The sequence below is a fragment of the Microtus pennsylvanicus genome, chromosome 3 (assembly GCF_037038515.1).
Source record: "Microtus pennsylvanicus isolate mMicPen1 chromosome 3, mMicPen1.hap1, whole genome shotgun sequence".
Classification (NCBI taxonomy): Eukaryota; Metazoa; Chordata; class Mammalia; order Rodentia; family Cricetidae; genus Microtus; species Microtus pennsylvanicus.
Window position 1 is genome coordinate 128,084,272 of NC_134581.1, and position 27,988 is coordinate 128,112,259.

Here is a 27,988-nt window from a genome sequence, read left to right on the forward strand (position 1 = left end):
TAATATAGTTCTGAGTGGTTATTTCAGGCCTGAGCTGCTAAGCAGCTGGAAACAAACAAGCGGCCCTCCCTCCAACAGTAAGTGGAGGCAGAAATTCACAGACAAGCACTGTGTTGACCTTCAAGAAAGTCTTGTGAAAGAAAGGGAGGAGGGGATGTATGAGCAATCGTGGTCAGCATAGGGAAACCCATGGTGACAGCTGACCTGAGCTCAAAGTAGCTCATGGATGCTGGACCAACAGTTAGGGAGCCGGAATAGGACTGACTTAGACAGTGCAGGTGTGGGACAACCGTATTGTTTGGTCTCTGAGTATGGCTTCTCACAGTAATATCAGAATCTCTCCCAGGCACTTGGCTGACTTTTGATAAGCTGGTCCCCATGCTGGATTCCCTCAAAAAGGGGAGGGACTTGGTCCAGACCCAACTTGATGTGTCATGCTTTGTGCATGCAAGTCCATGGGAGGTCTGCCCCTTTGTGAATGGAGGTGGAGAAAGACTGGATGGAGAAGTAGTAGATGGGAAAGGAGAGGTGACAGGAGGAAATGAGTGAATAGAAACTGGTTGGTATGTAAAATAAAATAAATGAAAATGTTAATTAAATAAAATTAAAAAGAAGAAAAATAAACAAAAGACTTTAAGACTATAATAAAATGACATAATTTGTCCCTTCCTTGTTCTTTCTCCAAAGTCTCTCATAGAAACCTGGAGCCAGGGAAAGTCCCAGGAATCCACAATGATGACCCCAGCTAAGACTCCTAACAGTAGAAAATATAGTGCCTGAAATGGACTTCCCCTGTAATCAGATTAGAGACTTCCCAAGATCCACAACCAAGCACTGCCAAGTTGTGGAAGAGCAGTTGAAGAGAGGCAGGAGGGATTATATGAGCAAGCACAGTTCAAGATCATGATGGGAAAACCACAAAGGCAGCTGATTTGAGCTTGTGGAAAATCATGGACTCTGGACCTATGGTTAGGAAAGCTGCAGGGAATCAACCTAAACCCTCTGTATCTGGGTGACAGTTATATAGCTTGGTATTTTGTGGGGTCCCTAGAAGGTGGATTAGGACCTGTGCCTGACACATGAGCTGAATTTTTTGAAACTATCCCTATGGTGGAATGCCTTGCCCAGCCTTGATGCAAGGGGGAGGGAGCTTGATCCAGCCTCAACATGATAAAACATGATGCTTTGTTGACTCCCATGGAAGAGAACTTGCTCCATGTGAACAGAGACTGAGGAGGAGTGGATGTGTGTGTGTGGGGGGGGTGGATGTGTGTGGGGAGGGTAGATGTGGGGGGGAAGGGTAGATGTGGGGGGGGGAGGGTAGATGTGGGGGGGGAGGGTAGATGTGGGGGGGAGGGTAGATGTGTGTGGGGGTAGAAGAGAAGTGGGAAAGGGAATGGAAGGAGAAGAGAGGGAAAACTGCTGTTGGTATATAAAATGAATAAATAAATAAATAAACAAATAAAAAGAAAAACATATACCCCATGTAGGTTTCTTCTTTTGCATAAGAAATTATATTAAACAACACATGGGTATCTTATCTGAATTTTCACTAGTAGGTAGCAATAATATAAAACCTTACAAAATAATTTGTGCAAACAAAATTTAATAAAGAAAGTTAACATTTTCCCCACTGTCGTCACCTATTTCCACCTATTTCACCACTCAGTGTTAACCATCATATAGATGTCATCTTAAAACTTGAAACGTAATGTCTATAAAGACACAAAATAGCCAGGCAGTGGTGTTGCACACCTTTAATACCAGCATTTAAGAGCAGAGGCAGGCGGATCTCTGTGAGTTCAAGGTCAGCCTGGTCTACAAGAGTTAGTTCCAGGACAGCTAGGGCTGTTATACAGAGACACCCTGTCTCAAAATACCAAACCAAACACACACACACACACACACAGTAACTAGATATATTTTTACATTTTTGCTTGTGTTATCTTAGAACTATTATTTCTGCACATACTAACCCATTGAACTGCTGTGATAGGCCCTGGTTCACATGTAGATCCCTTTAAGCACACTGACAACGCTGACATACCTACATTCATTGTATGACTGAAATATTCATGTATCCTGTCATAAATTGGTAGGGTAATTATGGGACTTTCAGTTTTATATTACACAGAATTTCCTTTGACAGCATTCATTTAAAAGAAAAAATGCAGAATTGGTATGTACAAATAGAATATACAACATAAAATTTGATACTCAATTCAAAGTGATGCTCTCTAAATATACATAATGGACCATTCAGTTGCATATATTTCTGAACCTGTATCTGTCTTAAAGCAATACTTTGATAAACATGTGTTTCATAACTATAACTCACTCCTTTAATTTAATGATGATATCTGTAACTTTATAATATGTGTAGTATTGTTCATTTCTGTGTGATTAAGCACAGTCAGAATGCAGCTCCCCTCACCTTGCTTCCTTCACCTATATCACTTCATAGTGACATCACATGTAATTGAATTCATGGTTTTATTTTGGATTCTCAAATGCATTATTTAAACTCACTACTCACAATAGTCATGCCATTGGTGGGTTTGGCTCTATTGTATTTATTTACAAAAGACATCCTTTATACTCCTTCCACATTTCGAATAAAATAATCCGAAATGGAAGGAACCATGTGTATGTTACCTGTTGCATCTCACTGTGAAAAACATGTTTTCCAAGTGACTCCTCATACAGGAATCATGGGCATAAATGGCAGGATAGTAAAAGCAATCCTGCCATAAACTTAATCTTCCTATCTAACGTTACAATTAGATTTTGAAAATACATTTTTCTGTTATTTCTAAAGTGTCTTTTTTTGCTTTGTGTACCTAAAGAGCAGCCTTAATAACTGCCTGTTGTTTCATTTTTTTGTTCTCTTTATAACTCTTGTTCCTTTAGCCTCTCCAGGAACTAAACTGAGTCAGGCTTACTTTTCTCATTTCTGAACAGCACCTATATCAAGGCATGTGCATGTCCCATCAGATAAACAGCACACCTCTGCAGCTAAATGTAGACATTGTGTAGGTGCCTAAGACTATTTTCTGAGTCTTGGAGGATCTGCCCACTTCAACTTCCTACTAATGTACTTGCACATTCTGTTTTCAAAGTCAAGTGAATGTAAAAGGTAAGTCAGGTGTTCTTAATCAGGCATAATGAGTAGCCATATTTAATGTCATAAGCCTAGAAAAAAGCATAATTCCATTTTTCTTATCTTCTAACCTCCAAATTTATATATCCTATTAAATTCATTTCACATGCATAGATTAAAATGAGTCATTATTTTCTGATATATAGCCCACCATTTCACAGGACTTATGGACAATTACAGAAAGGAAGAGTGAATTCCCTGTTATTAGTTGAAGAACAATGCCTTCTAACAAAAAACTCAAGAAGTCTGAGTAAATTATTCATTTTTAACTCCTGAGAATTAATAAATTACTCAAGATTTTACTAAGTCTATGGACACCTTTAAGTTACCACTTTGTAAGTTAAAAATATATTAAGCTACAGCTTATTATGGCTGAGAGATTGTTCTTCTTTTGTGATGATTCTAAATACTTTCCAAAAATCTTAAATCGTGTGTAACAGAACACAAAGATAAGAGAAAGTATCAATATTGCATTCTTAATGTAGCATTTGTCAGAAATGTAAGGATAAACAAGTTGTAAAAAAAATATGTTATCTACCAATGTAGAATGTATAGAGCATCCCATAGAATGTGTCATGCTAAATATATAATTGTCATATATTTGTCTCCTGAAAGAAATTTCCAATTGATTCTTATGACTGAAGAGTGAAGTGCAATCAGATACAGCTTAGGAAATGCGCTCCATCTTGAAAGTGTGATCCTTGTCAACTTCTTCTGACTCTGGGAAGACAGTTGAACACCCTTCATAAGCAAAACTTTTGCTTTTTTGATTCCTATGGGAGTGATGATATAAGAAGATAAAACACAGGGGACAAAAGATCCTGGCCTTTTTCTAAATAGTCTCTGTAGAACCTGATGGAGGTTAATCAAGGCCTTCTGCAGAATTGCAAATCCTTTTATAGATGCATTTTAAAATTAATCTCAATCATGTATTCATATATGTACATGTATGCATAAATGCATAAGTATATAGGTAATCATATATATATATACATACATTTATATCACCTGTAAATCCACATTTTGATACTAAGTCCTGTTCCTATTAAACAACTTAACTCATGGATTCATTTTTTGGTTTATCTCCTATATGCCTTATAAATTTTGCTCAAGGCTCTAGATTAGAAAGGGATCCTGAAAGCCCCCTTGGCAATGAGAATGCCCAGCAGCAGTCTCTGCTGCGGTACAGCTACTTTATCCCTTTGGAGGAGGTTCTGATCTCCTTCTTTCTTTCATTCTTTTTTTTTCCTCTTATGTGTGGAAAAATACATGTAGAATGAATTTACAACCAAATCTCACAAGAAAAAGATTTTTCACTGTGGGAATCTTGAGTTAATTACTTTTTCTTATTTTATTTATTATTAGCTGGGCATTCAGGAACAGGAGGTGGCTGTATAAATCACATTTCTCCCCAAAGGACATTTTATAAACAGAGACTTACATTGAATCTACGCTTGAAAATCCACCAAGAATATCAAGTTATGGACACACTGAGACGGAGACAGTTCAGCACACTCAAGGCTAACGCAGAAATCCTGTGTGAACACAAACGCTGTGGGATGACGTGTACTTGTCTCATCTGTTGTCCCCATTTTATTGTGCAGGATTTTCCCTCTCTTCCCTTAGGCTTTGTTTATGGGAACTGCCGTTCGCTGGAAACCTCAATTCTGTGCTAAAGATTCTGAAGGCTGACAGATTAGTCTGTGTCATGATTGTAGAGAGCTAGAATATTGCTCATTGGCAGTCAAATTATATGCAACTATCTTTAATTCTCTTCCTAGACTTTTATAACTCATCTATGTCTAACAAAGCTTATGACTAGCAGGTTAAACCTGTGAAATTAATTAACTTATCAAACCAGGAACTTCCATTAAGTCAGAAGCTAAGAAAGTCATTAGTAATATCTGAGACACATACTATAGACTTTCTTGCTTTCCTATAGCTTGCGTTCCAAATATCTGTTGTTTGGGTGGAAGCCTCCCACCAGTCCACAGCATCCATATATCCAAAGAGCCTTGAATTTTTGGGTGGAAGTTCCATCCCTAGTCCCCCTACCTGAGAGTTGCCTCAGTCCAGACTGTACCCCTGAAAAAGCTCATCAAATGATGACCCCTCCCCAGAGATGCTCAAGACCACACCAACAGGGCATTTAAACTGCACCCCAGAGAAGAAACACGGGGTTTTCTTGTCTTCCTCCCCCAGCTCCTCTTTCGGGAACTGACTATAAAGCCATCCGGGAGCATTGGTATCCATTAAACCTGGGCTTTTCTAATTTGGTTTGATTTGGTCTGATTCAGATTATTGCACTGGCGGAGGAGCTTATTGGGGTGCAGAAACTTTTCATCTGGAGGTCCCAACGAGGGTGCTGTTTCTCCCACTGGCCTGGGGCCTTGTGTTGGGAAAACACCCTTCTCCTCCACACCTGGTCTCTCTCCACCAGGTAAGGCTGGCTTTGTCAGAGTAAGATCTGATTTCCAAGGCTGCCTCTACAAAATCTTTTTAAATTGGGGCTATCTGACACCATACATCCTTTAACACCTAAAAATGTTTGCCATCGTGGGAACAAATAAATAAACCCCCATATTTCCGTGGTTTCTGCATGCTGTGCTCCCACTCTGGCTCCCATTCCCCACCCCCTTCCCTGCTTCTTTTTTAGCTGTTTGCTGATCAATGGAACCACCTATGTGTTTGCCTGGCTTCTGCAGCTTACTCCAAGATTTTTAAGTTGGTCAGCTGACAGTTTCCTAGAAAAGGTTTTGTTAATCCTTCTCTTAATATTTATGTATAAACAATGTGGCCACCATATGCTTGTTTGATGTCTGTGTGTGTATGTGTGCTTGTTTTAAAATCTGTAAAACTTGTAACTCCAGATTACAACAGCTCTGAAAAAAATACAAACACGTGGATAACTGTCTTTTTTGGTTGAGATCAAAATAGAAACCTCAGCACTATCTTTGATAAGAGTATCTATGTACATTGGACCTACCAAGGAGACATTCCACCTCCAATGTATTTTGGCTTACAAAATTATCCCTTCTAATCTTCTTGCCTCTATTGACATTGGTAAGCTGTAACTGATTGGATAAACTATATGTCTAAATATAACTTATATGTCTAATTTAGATATACCTAACGTTATGGTCAAGTGCCTTTACAGATATGACAGTATGGCAATCAACAAAAGAGCTTCTTATGACAGAGACATGCTAGCTCCTGCAACATCCTATAGCTCCTCCAAGAAGATACATGATAGCAGAAGACCTTCCACCTGGAGGTTTCCTTTGGATATGGCAAAGATACCCCCCCACCCCCCACACACACAAAACACTGCCTTCGACCTCATCAGCTTCCTGGACACAACACTGGAGGATCGATTGTCTCATTCTGCCAAGACAGGTAGACCAAAACCTACCCACAGAGCAAAATCTGTCGGGCCTCATGGGCTTAGCAGCTAAAGACAAGTACTGCTTCTAAGACTGGTATTCACCAAAGACTACGAAGAGACTTGGGATTTCCTGCGTAGCTAAAAACAGTTGTCTCAGTTCCGCTCATTTACTTCTCCCTCTCAGATCTGTCTGATGGCATTTGATGACTTAAGGTACTGGTAGCTTATTACTTCCTTTGTTAAGTTTCCTGATAAAAATACAGACAGGTGTGTCTTTTTCACAGGCTTCATAGTTCAAAATTAACAGGTTTCAGAAGCATATTCAGAGGTTCAGAGGTTCTAATTTTTTTTCATTGTCTTCTAAAATGTTCATGCTCTCTATCCTAAAGCCATAGCCTTTTGCTATGGTACTAAGATGTAAATCTTTTTCGGCTGCCTTACAGATAGATACCTGCAAACTCTACCTGGGGAACGTTCTGCTGCTATATCAAAAATTATGGTCCAATGAAAACTGACAGTCTTCAGAGCCTATTTTAACTCTACCCATTTTCAAGCATATTTTACAGGTCACCCCTGTCTGGATGAAGACATACTTAAGAGGACCCTCCAGATAATGCCAACACCTGCACCAGCTCCTGAGACTTCACTATTGGCACCACCTCTCCAGGCTCAAATGGGTACTTATCCAACAACTAAAATCTGGTTTTGAAGGACATATCTGCTCTCATCTCATTCACTCACCCTTGTCTCTCCTCTGGCAGTTAAATCAGTTTTTCAAAGGCTAACCCCATTCATAGAGCTGACAATAACAATCTATTTCTTCTCCTAGCAATCTGCCTTCTCATCTCCCTCAAGGAACAAATGCCTGAGGTCTCCAAGATGGCAGTTAACCAGATGCCTCTCCAGCCATACCTCCTGCTGAGTATGAACCCACCAACTCCCAACTTTCCTCTCCCCCATGTTGCCCCACGACCACAAGACATAACCAGACTTGAGCCTGTGCCTCCATCCCCAAAGAGTCTGGGATGTTTGGGTGTAATCATCACCCCAGACCCTGGCATCCATATACAAAATAAGTTTGGAATATTTGGGTTCATGCTTCATCACAGCCCCTGGCATCCATATATTCAAAGAGTATGGAATGTTTGGCTGGAAGTTCCATCCCAAGTTCCCTCCACTTGAAGTTGTAGCAGTACAGACTCCAGCTCTGAGAAAGCCCTCCAAACAATGACCCCTCCCAGGATATGCTCAAGGCCACTCCCACAGGGTATTTAAACTGTACCTCAGAGAACAAACACATGATTTTCCAGTCTTCATTCCCTGCCTCCTCTCTGGGAGGCCATCTGGGAGTGTTGGTATCCATTAAACCTAGGCTTTTTCTAACTCAGTTTGATTTGATCTGATTCAGATTATTGCATCATCGGAGAAGCTTTTTGGGGTGCAGAAACTTTTCAACCATCAATATATTTGGCAGGTAAATTGATTGATGACTTTATAAAGCACTCAAGTACTCTCAATCCTTGTTTCTGTCATGGCTACTCGCATTTGCCTGAGGAAAAAAAAACCTATATTTTCTTTAGAGTGAGTATAAAGTTTAACCTTTTCACTGTCACCATATACAAGCCGGATTCCTAACTGCATAAAGATAAAGGTAGAAGAATACACCGATCCTTTTTCTGAAACTGTTCCTTCATATGATGAAGTGTAATAAGGAGAAAACCATTATCTCTCATTTTACACAATCTTGGGAAATTCTTTGTGATGTTTTAAAGATTTTAGATGCTAAAGTCTGAAATAAAAGATCAGTATTATCAATGAAGGATCCAGAAATAAAAATATTGAGACTAAGGATGCAGGGATAGAAATGTAGAGATACAGAAATATAAATTTGTAGCTTAAAAGAAATATGAGGTGACAGTCACTAGCCCTGGGCAGCAACTCGGAATTAACTTTAACAATGGGTTCCCTTGATTTAAAAGCTGAGGCTCTGTTGGAGACCAATGGTTAGCATTTTACAATGGCTCTCTGGAAAACTTTTAGATGACCCCCCTGCCACTTTGTATGAGATTCTTTGAGGTAGGGCAACAGTGTAAGCACAAGCAAGCAAATGCAAACTCACAATGAGTAAGCAAATATTGGCCAAGATAACCTATTAGGGAACCAAAACTAGGTAATTAATAAACGCGCACTTCTAGCCAATCACAGCACACCAGCAGCGACCACCAGTTTCCAAAAGACCAACCAGAAATGTTCCTGCAGCAGTTAACTTTCCCTAATCCTATAAAAATCCCCAACCTGTTTTCAATAAAGAGCTTCTGTATTGGAACCTCCCTGAGTCTGTGCTGTTGACTTAGCTTCTTTTCGCCCCCTGCTCCCTCCCTGGGAAATGCAGACTGCACACAGGCAGCAACAACAAGCCAGGATAAACTACAACTCTTTGTTTGCATGGCTCCATATTCTTCCCTGCTGCGAAATGCCAGGGAAGTGCAAAATTTCTGTTAACACCATTAGAGGGGCAAGAAAGGAACAACAGACAAATGTGAACACGAGTTCAGCTGGACATCTTGGTGATGAAAATTGTAAGAGCAATTTGCATCCAAGTTTTACCCCAAGATTATAAAAATTCTTTTATCCATGCCTAATGCTTTCTTCTTATTATAAAAGGGGAACTCAAAAACTGCCAAAGTTACCACACTTTCAAAAGTCCAACCTCTGGCTATGGTCCCAGGGCCTGGTAAGCCTTTGTGTCTCATGGTGATTTTTATTTTCTCTTTTCTTAAATAAAGTTTGTGTATGGATTCATAAATTATGGTGATCTGTCTCCATTGTTGCTCACTCTCGGACCCCAAAATTAGTAATATTATTAAAAAAAAAAGGTCCACTTGAAGAACAGAAGGAGGGAGAAGATGAGCAAGGAAGTCTGGACTGCGAGGGGTTAGTCCACCCACTGAGACAGTATGCCAGTTCTAATGGGAGCTCACCAAATCCAGCTGGACCTGGACTGAATGAGTATGCAATCAAACTGAACTCTCTGAATGTGCCTGACAATGGGGGCTGACTGAGAAGCCATTGATAAAGGCACTAGGACTTGTTTCTACAGCAGGCACTGGGTTTTTGGGATCCTAGTCTATTCCTAGTCTATTTGGATGCAAAGCTTCCTAGGCCTGGAAGGGGGGGGAGGGGCTTGGACTTCCCACAGGGCAGGGTTCCCAGCCCTCTTTTAAGGAGGGAGGGGGAGGGAGGAGGGAGAGTGGGGGAGCAGGAAGAAATAGGAGGAGGGGAGTGTAAATTTTTGAATGGAAAAAAATTAAAAAAAAATGTGAATTCTACCTTGAAGTAAATTGGCATATTTATGTTTCCTAGGCATTATGCAAAAGAGCTTTTTGAGAGTTCTGAGGATTCTTTTAGGAATGGAATCTAAGGGAAGTAATTAAGTCATTGGAGACTATGTCCTCAAGAGTAATTGATGTAGTCCTCCTTAGGTACTAATTAGTTCTTCCAGAGTTGTTAATAGAAAAGCAAGGCTAATCTAGTTCTCATTTGTAAACCTGTGGCTGACATGACATCATCTATTACCGTATCATGTAAACAAGGATACTCTCAAAAGAGGCTAAATCAATGGGATGCTTAAAACTATGAACTAAGTAAATCTCTTTCTATACCTTACACAGACACAGGACAATCTACTGGAAAATGAATCAATACACATACTAAATCATATATATGGTTACAATTGATGAATGCATGTTAGAACAGTATTATATAATATCAAGCAGCTTTGTTGCTTATCCCAAACATGTTGTACCTGCATGTAAATGGGATCATTCAACCTTAGGTGTTGTTCCAGTGAAGCCAATTGTCTCAATTTTTGAGACAAGGTATTCATTGATTAGAGACTCATATCATAAAACAAGCTTACAGGAAAGTGAGCTCAGAGAACTACCATCATACATCTCCTCAATGTTGGGATTAAAGATCTGGGCCATGATGCTCAGGTATTTTGTTTATTTTATATCTTTTTTTCAATTTTTGAAATTATAATATAATTATGTTTTCCTACCTTCCCTTTTCTCTATCCAACTTTCAATGACTACACTTGCTATTTCTCAAATTCATGTCTTTTTTAGTATTGTCACATACATTCATATATACATGCATACACATGTGATATATATGCATAGACGTATATGAATACACATATATACACATATATACATTTCTAAATGCAGATGTAATGTCTTCTCGTTCTCTATAATGTTACCTGTAGGTTTCTTTTGTTTTTTTTTTCTTTTTTAATTTTTGTGTGTGTGTGTGTTTCAAGACAGTGTTTCTCTGTAGCTTTGGGGCCTATCCTGGAACTAGCTCTTGTAGACCAAGCTGGCCTCCAACTCACAGAGATCCACTGACCTCTGCCTCCTGAGTGCTGGGATTAAAGGCGTGCACTACCATTGCTCAACTAGAGGTCTCTTACTAGGAAAGAACAATTCTTTCTTTCTCAGGATTCCCAGTTTCCCTTTCTTTTTTGTCCTTTGAGTGTTAGCACAACCAGTGGTGTTGTCCTGGCTAGTAAAATCATAGATCTCACAGGAAAATCTACAACTGTCACTTTACTAAGCCAGAATAATTTCAAACTACATTCTAAATATTTATCTTTATTCCCACAGTTTTCACCAATCAAGGAGCTATTTCTTTGAAATATGCAGAGATCATTACAGAAAACAGCCTATCAAAAATGTAGAGTGAAAGAGATACCGTTGTACTCAGTCACAATCAAGACATCTACAACACACTTTCGGCATGTTAGATTTAGATATCATTGAAGAAGGATTGGTCAGAAAATCTGTAATAGCCAGAGAAGTGGACGGTTTGTTCTGAAATTGTATCTCCTAGGAATATCAGAGAATTTATTCTCATGAAGCCTCACCAATGCGGCAGATAAAACAAAATCAGGACAATCATACTAAAGAACCTGCAAAAATGGATTTGTATTTGTTTTTTAATGTGGGTGTTGGGGACTGAACTCAGGCCTTCCTGTCTGTGGTAACTACTTTAGAGTCTGATTTGTCTTTCAAGTTTCCTAGATGTGATTCCTATTTAATTCATTCAATATTACTCTAGTCTGGATAGACACACAGGTAGTGAAAAGATCTGCTACTGGACAAAGTAAGTACACTCTGTTAAATTTTGGCTCTTACAAGTGACCAAAACCTTACATGATTGGTATCAATATGTATGAGCCAATTTAATCTAGTCACTATAAAGCTTATGTTAAAGACAAACAAAACTTAAGTTTAGTCAGTCATAACTGACAGAGAACATTGTTATGAAACTCGGGTCTTCCCACTAAGATAGACCAAATAAACCCACTTCATTACTACATGAAGCGTTTCTCTCCATTCTGTGTTTTAGCATTCACTGCTCATGAAGTTTATCATTCAAATAAATTGTTAAAAATCTCTTTGCCTTATTTTTTATAGTTAGGAATTATGTTTAAAAATGTAGCTATCATCATAAGTACAAAAATGGCATAGGATTGTTTAGGTTATGAAATACAGTAAATTAACCTTTTAGACTCAGACTCGCATGCTGAAGCTAGAAAGAGGAAGGCTGGGGATGTTCACAGATCAAAGAAAGAGTTATCATTTTTATTTTTTCAAGATATGCAAAACTTACAAATTTCCATATTTATCTGAGTTACAGCAACAAAGATTTACCTAATATTGCCTGCTTCTTTATATTCAAATATTTTCTTATTTATGTCCCTACCCCTAACACAGTCCTACAGAATTACTAATATTTCTTCTGAAGTTGGCTCTGGTGCCTTCCAGAATGAATTTCTCAAGAGGACAGCACCACACAGGGATTAAACTCAGTATCATTGCAGTTAGTGATCTGAGACTCCACGTTCTTGTATTTTCGATAATATCAAGTATCTCAAATATGCATTTGAGAATTACTAAACTTAGCATTGTTTCACCTTCTGAATGTGTTCATTATTAAATATGATCACAGATGGCCATCTGTGTAGGTAAGCAAAGGTGACAGATGTATGTCAGATCTTTGTGGAAACACAGAGCTATTTCATGCTATTTCCTTCAAGAACAACTTTATGAGCTAGTCTTCTCCAGAATAATGGCATAGTCTACACTAAAAAAAAATGCTGCTGTCCATATAACAAATCATGTTTAAGATGCAGCAATTCTAATGATAATAAGGGTATTTATTTAAGTAAATATAATATTCAAAAAAAGCTTAGAAAATAATTCTTTTTATATAAATGTTGTATATCAGAAAAGTGATTTTCTACAAGTTTTGCAAGTAAAATATTGTCAAAGCCTTTTAACATATTAAGAGTGATGCATGCTTAGAGTATGAATGATGGCTATAAGTAAAAGTTGATATTAAGAGCAATGAGCTCATTAACCTGTTGCATCAATCATATATGATTTTCATTCTACTCACTAAGTTATACTCATCTGGAAGTATGTCAGCATATTATGTACTCAGACCAGTTTTAAGGGTGTCTTTAAAAATTAAGATATACTAGACACTAGAGAGAAAGTTTAGAAGTAAAGAGCTGTTGCTCTTCCAGAAGACCAGGGTTTAGTTCCCAATATCCATGTGGCACTCATACCCATCTGAACATCCAGACCTTGACACCCACTTCTGGTCTCTGAAGGTACTCCATGAACAACCGTATATATAGGCAAAACACATAAAACAATATTTAACTTAAGATATACTAAAACTACCTTATAGAAATACTATGTCTAGCTCCTCAGATTTTTACACAAATCAGTTTAATTAGTTGGGTAATGGTGGTTTTTATCTTAGACTTCATATATTTAAAACATACTTTGCATATATTCAGTGAAGAAAATATATTAAAGTCATAAATTAATCCAACATAAATTTTCTGTAAAGATAGCTTATAGTACTAATTATTTTTATATAAGAATCAGATGGCACCAAGATTACCTTTTATAATAGACATTTTAAAGAGAAGTATGATTCAGTATTTCAAGTATTGCTTGATCTTACCTGCTGGTTTACAGGGAAATTTCTGTTGATTTTTTTGATCTGCAATGATAAATTAATCAATAAATCAGTGACAACAAAAGTATAAAAAGTAATCCCTAAATATATCTGATTATCTAATTTTAGGAGTTATTTTATATGATCCAGGCATGTTGGTACACACCTTCAAAACCAGTATTTGTCAGGCAGAGGCAGGCTGATCTCTGGGAAGCAAAGGCTATTCTACTTTGCACAATGAGTTCCAGTGTAGCTAAGGATACATAGTTAGAACCTGTCTCAAAACATGTCTGAGAGGGTGATATGCTATACTAAAAAGAAACCTCAGCATACTAAAATTGTTACACATAAACCCATTTTAATGAGAGGTCATGTACAATTTCACATATAAAGATTTTGAAAAGTGAGTAGTAATTGTTCACTTGTGAGTAATGAATCTTACTTCCATGTGATATAAATGAGCATCTGCCACAAATCTAAAGAAAGTAGACTTACTATTTAACATCATACTATGAAATCACAGAACAACAAATTAAGTTTAATATTGAGAACATAGCAGATATAGTTTAATATGTGTATTTTCAGTCAGCATCTAAATAAGGAGGAATTTTTACTTTCGAATTTTATTGTGTAAGAATGTAAAATCTCCAGAAACATCTCCTCTGAATTAATTCATGGAAACAAACTTGAAAAAGTGAATTAAAATACATGGTCATAGATGACAAATATATGAAACAATAGTGAATCCATTATTCCACATCATATTTATGGAGAAATTTCAATACCAGGTTTATAGGGCATGAATTTAGACCAAATTTAAATGTATATTATTTATATGATAATTTATGCAATTGCTCTGTTTTCTTTTCTTTTTAAACTCCCTTTAATTATCTAGTAAACATGAAATATGCAGTTAGATACCTGTAGGCACAAAGTTATAAAAATTATCAAAATCTCTTCTAATAGTACAAATTGACTTTCTAGGTATTAATTCTTTAAAATGTAAAAATTAAAGAAGATTTAAAAATAAATATATTTTGAGCAAGTTTTGCAATTTATAAAGAAACCTTGTCCTTCTTTCATAATTACAATGTTAGCCTGCTCCCAGAATCCTCACCTCACACACTACGGTATCTGTTACACATTCCCAACTTCCTATTTCTTTCTCCACAATATTTACAAGTTGAAAAAACAAACAAATTTGACTGCTAAACATCACATACTAATTCACCAGTAATCTCTTTGAACATCAGTAAAACAACTCCTTGAATTATTTCAATTTTGAAATAATTATAGAAATGGACTAATATATTTATTTGGTTTTTCGAGATAGGGTTTCTCTATAGCTTTGGAACCTGTCCTGGAACTAGCTCTTGCAGGTTAAGCTGGCTTCAGACTCACAGAGATTCATCTGCCTCTGCCTTCCGAGTGTTGGGATTAAAGGTGTGTGCCACCACCGCCTGACTTTTTGGCTAATAGTTCATGTGGAGCTTTTTATCCTTAATAGTGCACTATAAAAATTCATAACTTGACTAAGTCTGAAAAATACTCTGAGAAACCTTATTTGGAAAAGCGTGTTGGCCATGTATACAGGTACTACAATACAGGAGGCAATGGTTGTATAGTATATGCTGAGGACAGGCAGCTTGCTGTATCCCAGGACTTGGAACCTTACTCACATAAACCTAGTCCCAAACACACACACACACGCACACGCACACATGACGTGGATACATTATTAAAATAAGCCTAGATCCAAACACACACACACACACATGCATGCACGCATAAATGCACACGTTTACACATACACATATGAACACACACGGAGAACATTATATTAAAGTGAACAACCCACAGATGTCTGGGAAGAAAACTTATTAAGGGTTAAATGGGGATCACACACTCAAAAATACAGGATAAAGCAATACTATTGCCTCTTCTTTCAACAAGGAAGGATGGGTAAAGCTTTGGACCATGTCACTGAATCATGCATCAGGAAGCCTTCCACATCCAAATGAGAGAGAGAGAGAGAGACAGAGAGAGAGAGAGAGAGAGAGAGAGAGAGAGAGAGAGAGAGAGAGAGAGAGAGACTCCCGACCTCAGTCATGTATCAGAGAAAACTGTGCCCAGAGTTCTAGTCATCCCAAATGTCATTGGCCAAAACAAATCAAATTCCCACTACACTGCCACTCCTTTTCTAAGAAGGTTCTAATCTTAACATAAAACTATAAACAATAAGAACAATGATAAAGTATTGTGCAGGAAAAGAAAAGATAATAGCATAAACATAAATAAAACTACAATCAACAAGAGCAAAATCAGGCAAGAAACACTCTCTAAATGTCCAGGCCATAGGTAATTGGCAAATTACAAAGACAGCTCCGTAGCCCTATCCTAAAGAGTCTGTCTTGTGTGTAATAAACCCTTAGCTAAGACATGAGGGAGTTGTGACTGTATCTATCTAGTCTTCAACGCCATCAAAGACCTGAGAAGGAAGATAATATTGTTTGAGTAAGCAGGAAGTACAAGCAAACGGTTTCCCAATGATGCAAGAAATGACAGAAACAGCTGGCTGCCTAGACAGTCACACAAAGTCTCTCTTCAATTTGTGGCAATCAACTTTGGCTATATGCCAGTTTTTCCAAGAAGAACACAAGCTCCTTATAGACTGTCTTCAGTACCCATCATTCTCTCTGGAGTAGATAGGTGCTGCCAGAAGCAGTCATTTCTCACATCTGTAGAATCATAAGCTGTCAAAACATTTAAATGATTACATATTTATATAGAATACATCTTTGTGGAACTAATATAAGTATGAGAAATATAGATGACTGAATCTGTAGTTCTTAACAACCTATAGAATTTAAAGACTAATGTTTCACATTATAAAAATAAACAATTTCTAAGCAGAAGTACAGTATAAAGCCAATGGCCTTGAAATTGTTACATATACAAAGCATCTTAATTCGAGGTAGAAATGCATAGTGCAACATGACAAAAATAGTTTCAATGTGTATCAATTTACAAAATATACTAAACATAAGTCAAAACACAAACAGTGTGACAGAAATAATTTTACATTTGTGTAAATATACAAAAACATTTTGAAAAGAAGTAGGAAGATATATAAAGTATAACAAATATAAGTTTGAATTTGTGTCAATATACAAATTATCTTAAATAGAAATTGAAGAAAAATTTTACATTTGTATCAATATACAAGAACCCATACCAATGCAAATTATCTAAAACTGATAGTTGGTATTTTAGTTTACAAGTAGATAAAATTTTATTTTATTGTTATCCTATCCTATTTATCCCCCTTTTTCTATTCCAAATGATATTCCTGAGTCTAGCTTTTATTTTTTATCCCCCAACACTATAACAACTTATAACCAACCGCTAACAGATGACATTTTTTCATAACCCTGAAAAAAAAAACAGAAACCATCCATCCCACATGTTGGGAGAGAATGTGTTGTGTACTTCCAGCTGACTGGAATGGATGAAGGTATCTCTACTGAATGCAGTAAAATACCAAAACAATGGTTAAGTCTCATGAGGACAAGCTGTAACACTTGTAGCCAATTTCTGAGTAATGGGTATTGCTTCTTATAAGAAGTTCTGACTAGAGTGGTATAGGAAGGTGGACCATCTAAAATAGCCAACTTAGAATTGTCCTGAGCAGTCTGTAGTCCAAAGTCAATCTTTGTGTGGTGTTTTTTGACTCAAAGGCATGATATGGATCAGGCAGCATCATTGTCGTGGGACCCCATCATCTTTCTGGAGACTTCAGAGGTCACTGTTAGGAAAATGTATGGTACAGTGGAAAATCTTAAACATTAATATGAAAACAAATTTTAGGATAGTGATATATGTAAAGAAACTTTCTAAAGAGGAAAGAATAAATATGAGATGAAAGAGATTTGTGACAAGAGTAGTCCCTAGATTTTGGTTTTCTTCTGTCCCAACTTAGGTGGCTTTTTAATATGAGATAGAAACTCATCTTAAAACTTTTCTTTTTCTTTGTTTTTATTTGTTTGGTTTTGTTTTCTTCTTATTTTTAAAGACACAGTTTCTCTGTATCTTTGAACCTATCCTAGAACTAGCTCTTGTAGACCAGGCTGGCCTGGAACTCATAGAGATTCACCTGACTCTGCCTCCCCAGTGCTGGGAATAAAGGCTTGTGCAACTACCACCTGACTCTGAATTTTTCTTTTAACCACATGCTTGAATGTAGAGGCGAGGTGGTGGGGGGGAATGGGAGACAGATGTCTGGTCATGCAGTACAGTGGACCCCAGCAGGACCTTTTGGAGTCATCCCCACATTGGGTGCCAGATAAAGTGAGAAACCCATGGATATCTGGGCAGAGGATTATGTATTAAGGGATAAAATGAGGATCACACTCATGAATACAGGGGGAAATGACCCTGTTGCCTCTTCATCTGGGGAAGAATGGGAAAAGTCATGATCAGGTCACTGAACTGTGTATCAGGAAGCCTTCCACATCCAAGTGAGAGAGAAAACACAATCCCTAGATCTCAGTTCTTATCCAGTCATGTATCAGAGTAAACCATGTGCCTAGTCATCCCAAATGTCACTAACTAAAAAGGATAAAATTCCCACAACATTATGTATTATTAATTCACTTGAAAAATAAAAATGCACTTGGTCAGATTTAACATCTATTCATGTTAAAATGCATGCATAAGAGTAGTGAGAAAAGAATCGTTATAACCATTAAAGTGATAGATGATAAACTCGCAATAAACATCATACTTAATAGTGAAAGACTGAAGTTTTCCACTGTAATAGGGTCTGGAACAATCTGGAAAGGTTAGTTAAAATTGATTCTACTATAATATAAAAGGCAACTAAAGTACTTAAAGGGTATCATCAAAAAGAAAGAAATCATAAAACACAGCTACTAAATGTCATCAAAAGAAATTAATGAAAATGTTAAGAAATGTGACACTATTACCTGGTAGATGACTTTTCAGATTTCCTATTTCAGGATCAGTATCTTAACATAATTATATAGATTCAATGAAATTCTATTATATACTTCTTTTCTTTAGGAACAAATAGAGAAAATCTTTTTCAGGTTTGATTCAGCTCAGAGGTATAACAAGTCCTAGAGCAAAGCCTGACTATTATCCTCTGCATTGTGAAAAAAACACAAAAGAAAAATATCCTTGAATTCACAGGGAAACTTAAATGGTCACAATCACATAAGTAATTTTAATGGAGAATTTATTTATATCTTCTTTATGTTCTTTCAGTGATGTTTGACAGTTTAAATTTTATTTTTTTCTTTTTGATAAGCTATCCTCTAATTATTGATGATATTATAAGTGAAATTGATCTTCATTTTATCTTTCCAGAAGAATATTGGACAATGATTTTAAATTTGCTACAAAAATTCTCAAAACCACTGGATACGAACCCACTACTGAACATGAGGGTGGATGGAAGATAGTTCTGTATATTCTCTGAAAACCATGAAGCAACTGTCCAGGAAAATTGCTGAGTTCATTTGTGCATATCAAAAACTGGAGAATAAATTTGGGTCATCCCTTTTATAAGCAAAGATCAGATCAAAATGAATCCAAATATTAAATATAAACAAGCACCAAAGCTATCAAAAATTTTAGAGCACATATAATTAATAAAGATCTTGCAAGAAAATGAGAACTAATGGGAAGGCAGGATGTTACTGATGACTTACCAAATAGATAAAACTATTAATCCACAGAGCTAAGGGTAACCATACTTTAGACAGAAATTTCTTTCCTCCCCAGTTCTGCAGCTGTTTGGTCCCAAAAATCACACAGAGGCTTATATTAATTATAAACTGTTTGGCCTATTATCTTAGGTATGTTATGAACTGGCTCTTACAAATTAAATTAACCCATAATTCTTGTCTGTGTTTAGCCACATGGCTTGGCACCTTTTATAAGTAAAGCATTCTCATTTTTGCTCCCTCTGTGTATGGCTGGTGACTGCTTCTCTAACATTCCTCTTCCCAGAATTCTCCTAGTTGCCCCAGTTTCCCATAGTGAAAGTACAGCAAACCACAGAAAGAAAATGTTGAATGTATTCTAATTCACTCATTGAACTTAGAAACTTCGTACAGAAGTGAGATCAATGCATGGAACTGAATGGTCTTTCAGTAGAAAGATGGACCTGATCTACAAGGAGTATTTAGTCATGACAATGAGACACATCTGCTCCTGGCAGCACCAGTCTACTTCAAGAGGAAGATGGGCATCGAAGAGTTCCTTAGGTAGTTTGCTAGCCATTTGGGCAAGAAACTGCTCTTGCCTGGACTGTTTGACGCTGTACTGTATGAACTGGACAAGCAGGACACACAGAGAAATGGCTGCTGAACTTATCTATAGGAGAGACAATCCTTAGGGGTTCCTGTTTCATGAAAGAGTCTGCTAGTCATTCTTCAGTACACAGAAATGTAACTGCCAATATAGGGAGAACTGTCTTTGAAATTTCCTGCTTTGTGGAAAAGTCTGCTAGATATTATGGGCCTGTAGGCTGAAGATTGGATGCCCCAATGATACAGAAGAACTTTGGGTGACTGTTCAGGTAGCAAGATGTCTCTGTCAATTCTAGGGTTTTGGAAGTTGCTTACAATGTACTTTCTGTTTACTTTGGTAATATATCCTTCTTGGGTCTTTGATAGAGTTGAAGAATAGATAGTTTTAGTTTTACTAAGTTATGATAAAAAAAATAAAGTAGATATAAATATTGTAACTGTAATTCTTATTCCATATCTGTTTTGTTATATGTAATTTTACTATATTAAAATTAAAATATTTCTTTTCATTTAGACAGAAAAAGAAGGTCCAACATGAAAACTTCATTCCAATGATGTAACTTTTATTGTTCCAGAAGATATTATGGGAACTGCCAAGGGATGGAAGCAATTAAACAGGCCTACCCAGCTGCAACACCTATGAACCATAATAACAACCAGTAAGACAAGACTTGTATAAAGGTATTAGAAGGAGCACTTACTTGTCTATAACAAAATACTAATTGGACTCACAGTGATCTTAACAAAAAGAACATTAAGCCTGGTACTAGAAACTAACCCACCATTCTGAGGCTATTAAGGTTGTAGATCTTAGGATAGAACCTATTATTACCACTTTGCGAGATCAGCATAGTTACTCAATGCATTTTATCTTTATACTCACAGATGTAACTAACACTCCTCATCAAAGAATCATCTCTTTACAGCAAATGGAGACCATCGAATTATAGCACATTTGTACACAACACAATGATCAATGAGCTAAGCCCAACGGATACATCTAACCCACAACCTGCATCTGTGGCTTACAAAACATAATGGGATTGGGAAAAGAAAGAAGAGAGGAGCAAGAATACCAGAAAGTCTGCTGTGAAACAGCCTCTCCTAGAAATGGCTACGTAAACAAGACTCAGTCAGACATGTTAGTGTGGAATGGGGAAAATTCAATGGGATCTCAATCCTAGATGAAGAAGTGAAGGAACTATTGGTCGGTGGGGGAAGGAGAATTAGTTTCTCCCACAGAGCAACCAGTCTTGAAATCCTACATACACACAAACAACAAAATGGACTCAGCAGGTTCTATTTATACGTGTGTGTGTGTGTGTGTGTGTGTGTGTGTGTGTATAGCACAGGTTAATGCAATGCAAGACAAGTTCTTAAAGGCATTCCAGAACCACTGAGACATTCAGCAGCAACTATAATCCTGAATTTTTGTCAGGCAGAAAGACAAAAAGTTCTTCTCAGTCAATACATTTCTCTCACTTTAAATACAGATCATCCTGTGTACTCACTACATATGTGTATTTTAAATTTACATATGCATGTTTACAATCATGTTTCACATAGTTTAAAGTGAAATGTCTTTACAATCAATGACTGGCATGGGATACTTTTGTTTGAATCTAGAATAAGAAAGATGATCCCCTTTCCTGGTGGTGGTTAAACAACAACACCAGACTACTCTCTCAGAAGACCTGCATTAGGATAATTTCAGAAATGCAGAAGGAAAGAATTATTTGGAAGAACTGAGAGCTGTTAGTACCTGAAGGATGGGTCTATATGTTACCTGCCTCTTCATTTACTTCACATAAGAGGGAACTTGGATACAGACCTGCAGCTTCTTGATAGTTTAGCCACTACTTCAAATTTATTTCAATGAGTTTTCTCAGTTTCTTTAAGGAGTTCAGATTCACATAAAGATTGTGAAGCTGTGATTTAAATCAAATTTAATGATACCAACTCTCATGCTTTTCTGCAAAGCACACACACACACACACACACACACACTTCTATAAAAGCAGCAGTTGTTCAGTTTGGTGGATAAGGGAGTCATGAAGCTACAATGCATTCACATCTGACATCCAACATTGCCAGCTCCAATCAGATGAATCTCAGACTTCTGTTGCCACACTATTTAGCAAATTTCAAGATGGTTTTGTTCATGGAGGGATTTTAAGTCCCTACAAGTTGTGTATCCAATAATTCCATAATGCTCATGAGTTGGGATCTGCGTGAGGCTTTCTCACACAGAAACAGGGATTACAGATTTTAAGAGAAATTCACAAATTCAAGGTGTCACTTTTATCAGACCTCACATGAACAAGCTGTCAACTTTGTTGTCATTTCTTGACTGTTGTCTGTGAAATTTGACTTGACACTACTACAATTTCTTCTTTCCAATCTAAACGCTGTGAAAGATCTCAGTATATAGGAACAAACTAAATAATGAAAGAAATTTGTGGTTATAAGTTTTTTATTATTATTATCTACAGTGTCTGCTCCTTAAGCAAACTTTGCTATAAGAGTCACAGCCTGAAGGGATGCTGTTCCCTCAGGCACTGACTTTGTTACAACTATCATGGCAAAGGTTATCTAAATCAAAAGAATTCACAATTCAAGGTTTTAGATGGAATTCTGCTCACTCAGAGAGGCTGAGTAGCAAGTAGCTAACTTTCTCCCTTTTCTGGCATCTTCCAAAAACCCCCATCTCCTTCTCTCCACTCCCACTTAAAAAACCCATCCTCCACATGTTTCCTCCTTACCAGCTTTCTGTCAGTTACCTGCGACCCATCATCCTATGTGCAGGTTAATTTTATTTTGTCAAACACACTTTGAATTGTTAACAAGAGCAGCAGAAAAAAATGCAACATTGTTTAAAATAATACTCCCTAGCAAAATTTTTACTTTTAATACCTGTGAATGTTTACTAGATATACCAACAACTATATTTGAATTCTTTTCTGTGTAACATTCAACTCAAGATATGAGACAAATATTAGCTTCTTATAAGTGTAAACTTTTCAAAGCAATACCTTGTGACTGTGGCATTTATCGCATACATACAGTACCTTATTTAACATCATTATTTCCTAGTAAGGATGGCAAGGTCAACTTTATCTCTGTCTTCAACACTGGTCTTCAGATGAATGTTTTAGTGGGCAGCTTGTTTTATTGAGGGTAGCAACTAGTGTAACCATTGGTAGAATCAAGGTTTCTTTTTCAAAATTAGTTTAAGTATAAGATACTTAGTTTTGTTTTTATAAAGATTAATTTAGGGTCATGTTTTCATAATAATGATAATTAGAGAATAAAAATAAAAGTTCAACTATTATGTCTTTGGGAGTTTTTGTTATAATGGCATCAGAGACTTAGAAAATATGTCAGAACATGGGTGAGTCTCACACCCATGATGAAGAGATACACCTAGATGAAGAGATACATGCAATTAACAGCAACATGAAAGAGAAAGAATCAGTATTCTCTCCCTGATTGATTATCCAACCTCAAGGTGTCAGCCTTAAATGCATATAAATGATCAGCACTAAATGAATTCAACAAGTTGTGTTTACACACACACATGTGTGTACATGTGTGTAAAAACAATAATTAACATGGGACACTAAATTTGGAAGTGTGTGGATAGACATCAGAAGAGTAGAAAAGAGAAGGAAGGAGAGATGAAATGCAGGACTCACACATGAAATTCTCCATAAATTATGAAAATAAAAATTATAAAATATTTGAGTCGAGAATAATAAAAATTAGGTATATGACTAATACTCAGGTTCTGAGTAGCACCTATGTACAGAGACAGTGAGATGGACAGAAGAGGTAGAGAATGACCTTCAACAGGGCAGGGAGCAGTATCTGATGGTTTATAGGGACGATTGAGATTACAAAATGTAATAATTTCCTCTACATAGCTGAGTAACTGCCAATTCAAAGAAAAAGTAAACAGAATGAATATAAATAGATAAAAGCTATAAAACTAAGGTTTTTATTGAGTATACTGAAGCCTAATGTGGAGCTGCCAAAGGCTTCAGTACTGGTAAGACATTTTCTTCTTTTTTATGGCTGAATAAAACTCCAGTGTCTATAAACAAATTGTCTTTACCTCTTCATCTGCTACTGGGCATATTTGGCTTGGAAATTAGGCTGGTTCTATATACCAGGTAAAAGAATGATGCAGTTAACATGGTGTACATGTTTCTCTGTTCTGTGGTATGCAGACACGCATTCGTAAGTTATATAATGGTTTGTTCCAGGGAAAGAATATATCCAAATCATAGTGCAGTTCTATTTTTTAGTTTTTTTTAGAAACTAAATTATATGACTTTCACTCATTTTGATTTCTACAATGCCAGCACCAGTATTCAACTTACCAATTAGTGTTTAAGATCTCTTTATATTTTTATCAGCTTTTGTTCCTAATTTCTTTCCTTCCTTCCTTCTTTCCTTCTTTCTTTCTTTCTTTCTTTCTTTCTTTCTTTATTTATTTATTTATTTGGATTCTTTTCCACATCCAATTACCATCTTCAGTGTTTTTCTAGAGCTTGACAGTTTTTACCATAGAAGTCTTTATTCTCCTGAACTATCCCTAGGTACTTCTTTTCTGAGACTATTGTGAGTAAGTCTACTTTTGTTGATTTCTTTCTCGGAAAATTCATGATTGGTTTAAAGAAAATTCCCGGGATTTGAGTATTGATATTGCCTCCCACGACTTTCTTGGAAGTTGTATGATTATGGTAGTTTAAATGGGTCTAACTGATCCCATAATCTCAAAGGGAGTGGCTCTGTTGGAGTGGCTACAGCCTTGTTAGAAGAAGTATGTATAAAGCTCCTGCTTGACTTCCTGCTCCGACTTCCCTTGTTGATGGATTATTAAATCAAATAGATTCTTAAGTTTTTTGTATTCAAGTTACTTTTATCAGAGCTTCAGAAAGGAAACAACTAAGAGTTTAGAGGTGGTGTCTGTTTCCTACACGCCATTGTGAAAATGTCTCATCATGGAAATTGCGCCATGAAGGTGTCATCCGCTTCGTTGGGCTCCTTGATGCCAAAGCACTCTGCACCTTTACTTTCTCTCTATCTCAGTACTAGGTTTTCAAGTGTTGTCAGGTGACTGGTGTCCTTCCAACTAAACATTTCTTGCAAGGAACAGATATTCCAAGATCCTTCCTAGGATCTAGGGCACTGACGATCCAGATGTAGCTCTGAGAAAGAAATATTTAAAGCCTAGCATTCTGCTCTTTTAAAAGAACACATACAGAACCTTGCTTCCTAAGTAAGGCATTCTCGCCATTGCTGCCGTGAGACATAGTCACATTTTCATAAGCCATTGGATCCCAAACACAAGTGGGGTAGAATTGCAATCTTCATCACTTCAGGTTTAACAGGATGGGCTGGCAGGAAGCAGAGCTTCACTCTTGCTCAAGCCGAAAGTGTTTTGGCCAGGCTGATGGGTTCCATTCATGCAGAGCTATATTTTCCTCTGTCTGTATTAGCACCACAATGGAGCTCAACTTCATGTGTGATCTCACCCCCAGAAGTTTCAAAAAGCAGCACACATCAAATACTGGCTATAAGAGCTTGCCTTGCATTATTTTAAAGAAGGATACAATATATATACTAAGATCTTTCTTGAGTCCAAAGCAAATCCGCATTGTTATTCTAGCTGACAGGGCATTTACTTTAAGACAGACTTGTGACTTCATCAGTTGTTAAGATTTAAATATTTTGCCTAACTGATGATTTCAAAGTTCTGAGTTTCCCTGAGGATTTCACAAATATTCCAGTAAGTTATTAAACAACTGTGGACACAGAAAGAAACAGAGGTAAAGGAATAGGTGGACAAAGTATTTTTATTTTTCAAAAATGGAATAAAGCTATCACATTTAACAATGTGACACTACTGGGTGTGGGTGGGTGTGTCTGTGCACAAGCCTGTTTGTTCATGTGCAAATGTGTGTGTATAAATATATATATATATATATATATATATATATATATATATATATATATACTAGAGTGTAGCTTGAATAATAGAAACCCAGAGACAGATATTGGGGTTCAACCTGAAGATCAGAATAGCAAACAGCCAAGCCAATACAGAGCTCTTAACTCTAAGAAATCCTCAGACTGACACAGAGCTAGTTCCTGTAGCATCTGTCATGTGGATCTGTTTCTGCATTGATCTTGTGTAGCCCAGGGTAGCCTTGAACTCACAGAGATCCATCTGCCTCTGTCTTCCAAATCCTGGGATTAAAGGTCTGTGACACTACTGCCTGGCCTCTAGTGGCTTAGTTCTACCTTCTGGTCTTCAAAGCTTTATTTATAAAACCTGAATAAAATTTCACCATACTAGAGAGCAGCTTCAGATGTTACCTGGCATGGAACTCATGACGATCATTGCTGCTTGACAAATTTCCAGCATTTTAACATTGAGGATCACACTTCTTCAGCACCTTTTAACTTTCATTTTTAATGATTCTCACTATGTGTTATGAGCTTTTTCTTATGCCTTTTATTTTGGGAAATTTTGTGAGGGGTTTGAAAGTTGAAAATGTAAATATTGCAGCCTCCTTAAAACAAAATTTTATTTTTGAAAAAAAAATCCCTGCCAGTGCAGAGCCAGAAAAACATGGTACCCTCCTAAATTGCCCCAAGAACGGGAAAGTTAAGAGATTTACCAGACACACCTGATCCCAAGGTTGAAACAATGACGATCCAGATCTAGAACCTGAGTCATTTAATAAGTGCTGAGAGATCAGAATGGTACCACATAATGAGGAAAGAATAAAACATAGGACCTTCCCTTTTGGGAGCATATAAGAACTGGACCATATAGTAAGACTAAGACACAAGAGTACACAGTTAGGGAACAGCTCAGCACAAATAGTGTATCATGCCCCTTAGAGAATGAAAATTACTCTTAAATTGCAGTGGAGTGTCTGGTCCCCAGAAGTCCTTTTTCCCAAGGACAGGCATTTGGATAAGGACCTCCATTCCCTCAGGGGTTTGAGGAAAGTTCCTGCTTGCTCAAAAGGGAGACACCCTTATCTCCCTAGCAGAGGAACTTTTGGCCCTTTCACTAACACATGACTGGTGCCTATTAACTCATCACGGTCAATACTAGATTCCTCAACCCCTGATCTGAAGTCACACCCCAGTTCATAAGCCGCTTCTTACCCATTTAATCCTATGTGCAACTATATAGTATAAAAGGTATATTATTTTAATAGACATGTTGGTAGCCATCCTGATTCACTGTTTCACTCTCAGATTGTGTCCGTCTCCTTTTTCTGTTCACTGCCTCCACACATCCTATTTGGGATATGAACTCCCCCGCAACCCACCCACTTGAAGCTGGTCTCCATCCATTACTCATCAATAGCGTCTTTCTCTCCAGAATATCAACTTGTCAAACCTTGGCAAGCTGTTGAGGCTTCCTGACTAGTGAATGCCAGTGGTTTCACTCTTTCTGTCTCCCCAGTGCTGATTAAAATGTGTAGGGCACTAGATTTCTTCATAAGAGATTTGGGGATCAAACCCAAGTCCTCTTCTTTACTCAGAAAGAATTTTATAGACTGAGCTCTCTACTTCACACTTGTTTATAATTTTCAAACTTTTGGAGGGCTACATTTCTAAAATTAATACCAAGAAAGGATGAAGTATTTCAATGTAATGATAACAAAGACCTGATGACCACAAAACCACACAGGAATTGAGGAAGAAGAAAGGGGCTTAGAAAGACAGATTAAGAGGGAAGCTATATGTAATGACAGAGACCTGGCTGTCCTGCACAAATTCCTGCATCCCATAATGGCATCCACTCAGTAGCATTGTGCTTGAAGGATTCTAAGGTCGACTTTCAATATCCTCATTAACACCTTTCTCCTGAACCTCCTCATTCCCATATTTTCAGCAGCAGTCCTGAAGTCACTGAAGACATATCAATAAAATTTCCTTGAAATTCAGTATCCTATTGCTCTTAAGTAAACATACTCTTTCCAGGACAAATTCTGTTTCATGTTTATTTAACACAGTTGCTTATTTCTTTTGGCAAAGGAAAAC

At 37.1% G+C, this 27,988-nt stretch overlaps 1 protein-coding gene across 3 annotated transcripts in view; it reads right to left on the bottom strand.

The window, feature by feature from the left end:
- Positions 1–27,988, bottom strand: part of Sntg1 (syntrophin gamma 1) — a 396,311-nt gene that overhangs the window by 60,106 nt on the left and 308,217 nt on the right. For all 3 annotated transcript variants that reach the window (XM_075967101.1, XM_075967103.1, XM_075967104.1), the window contains one exon: positions 13,587–13,625. In XM_075967101.1, the coding sequence (XP_075823216.1) occupies positions 13,587–13,625 (39 nt within the window). The remainder of the gene's footprint in view (positions 1–13,586; positions 13,626–27,988) is intronic.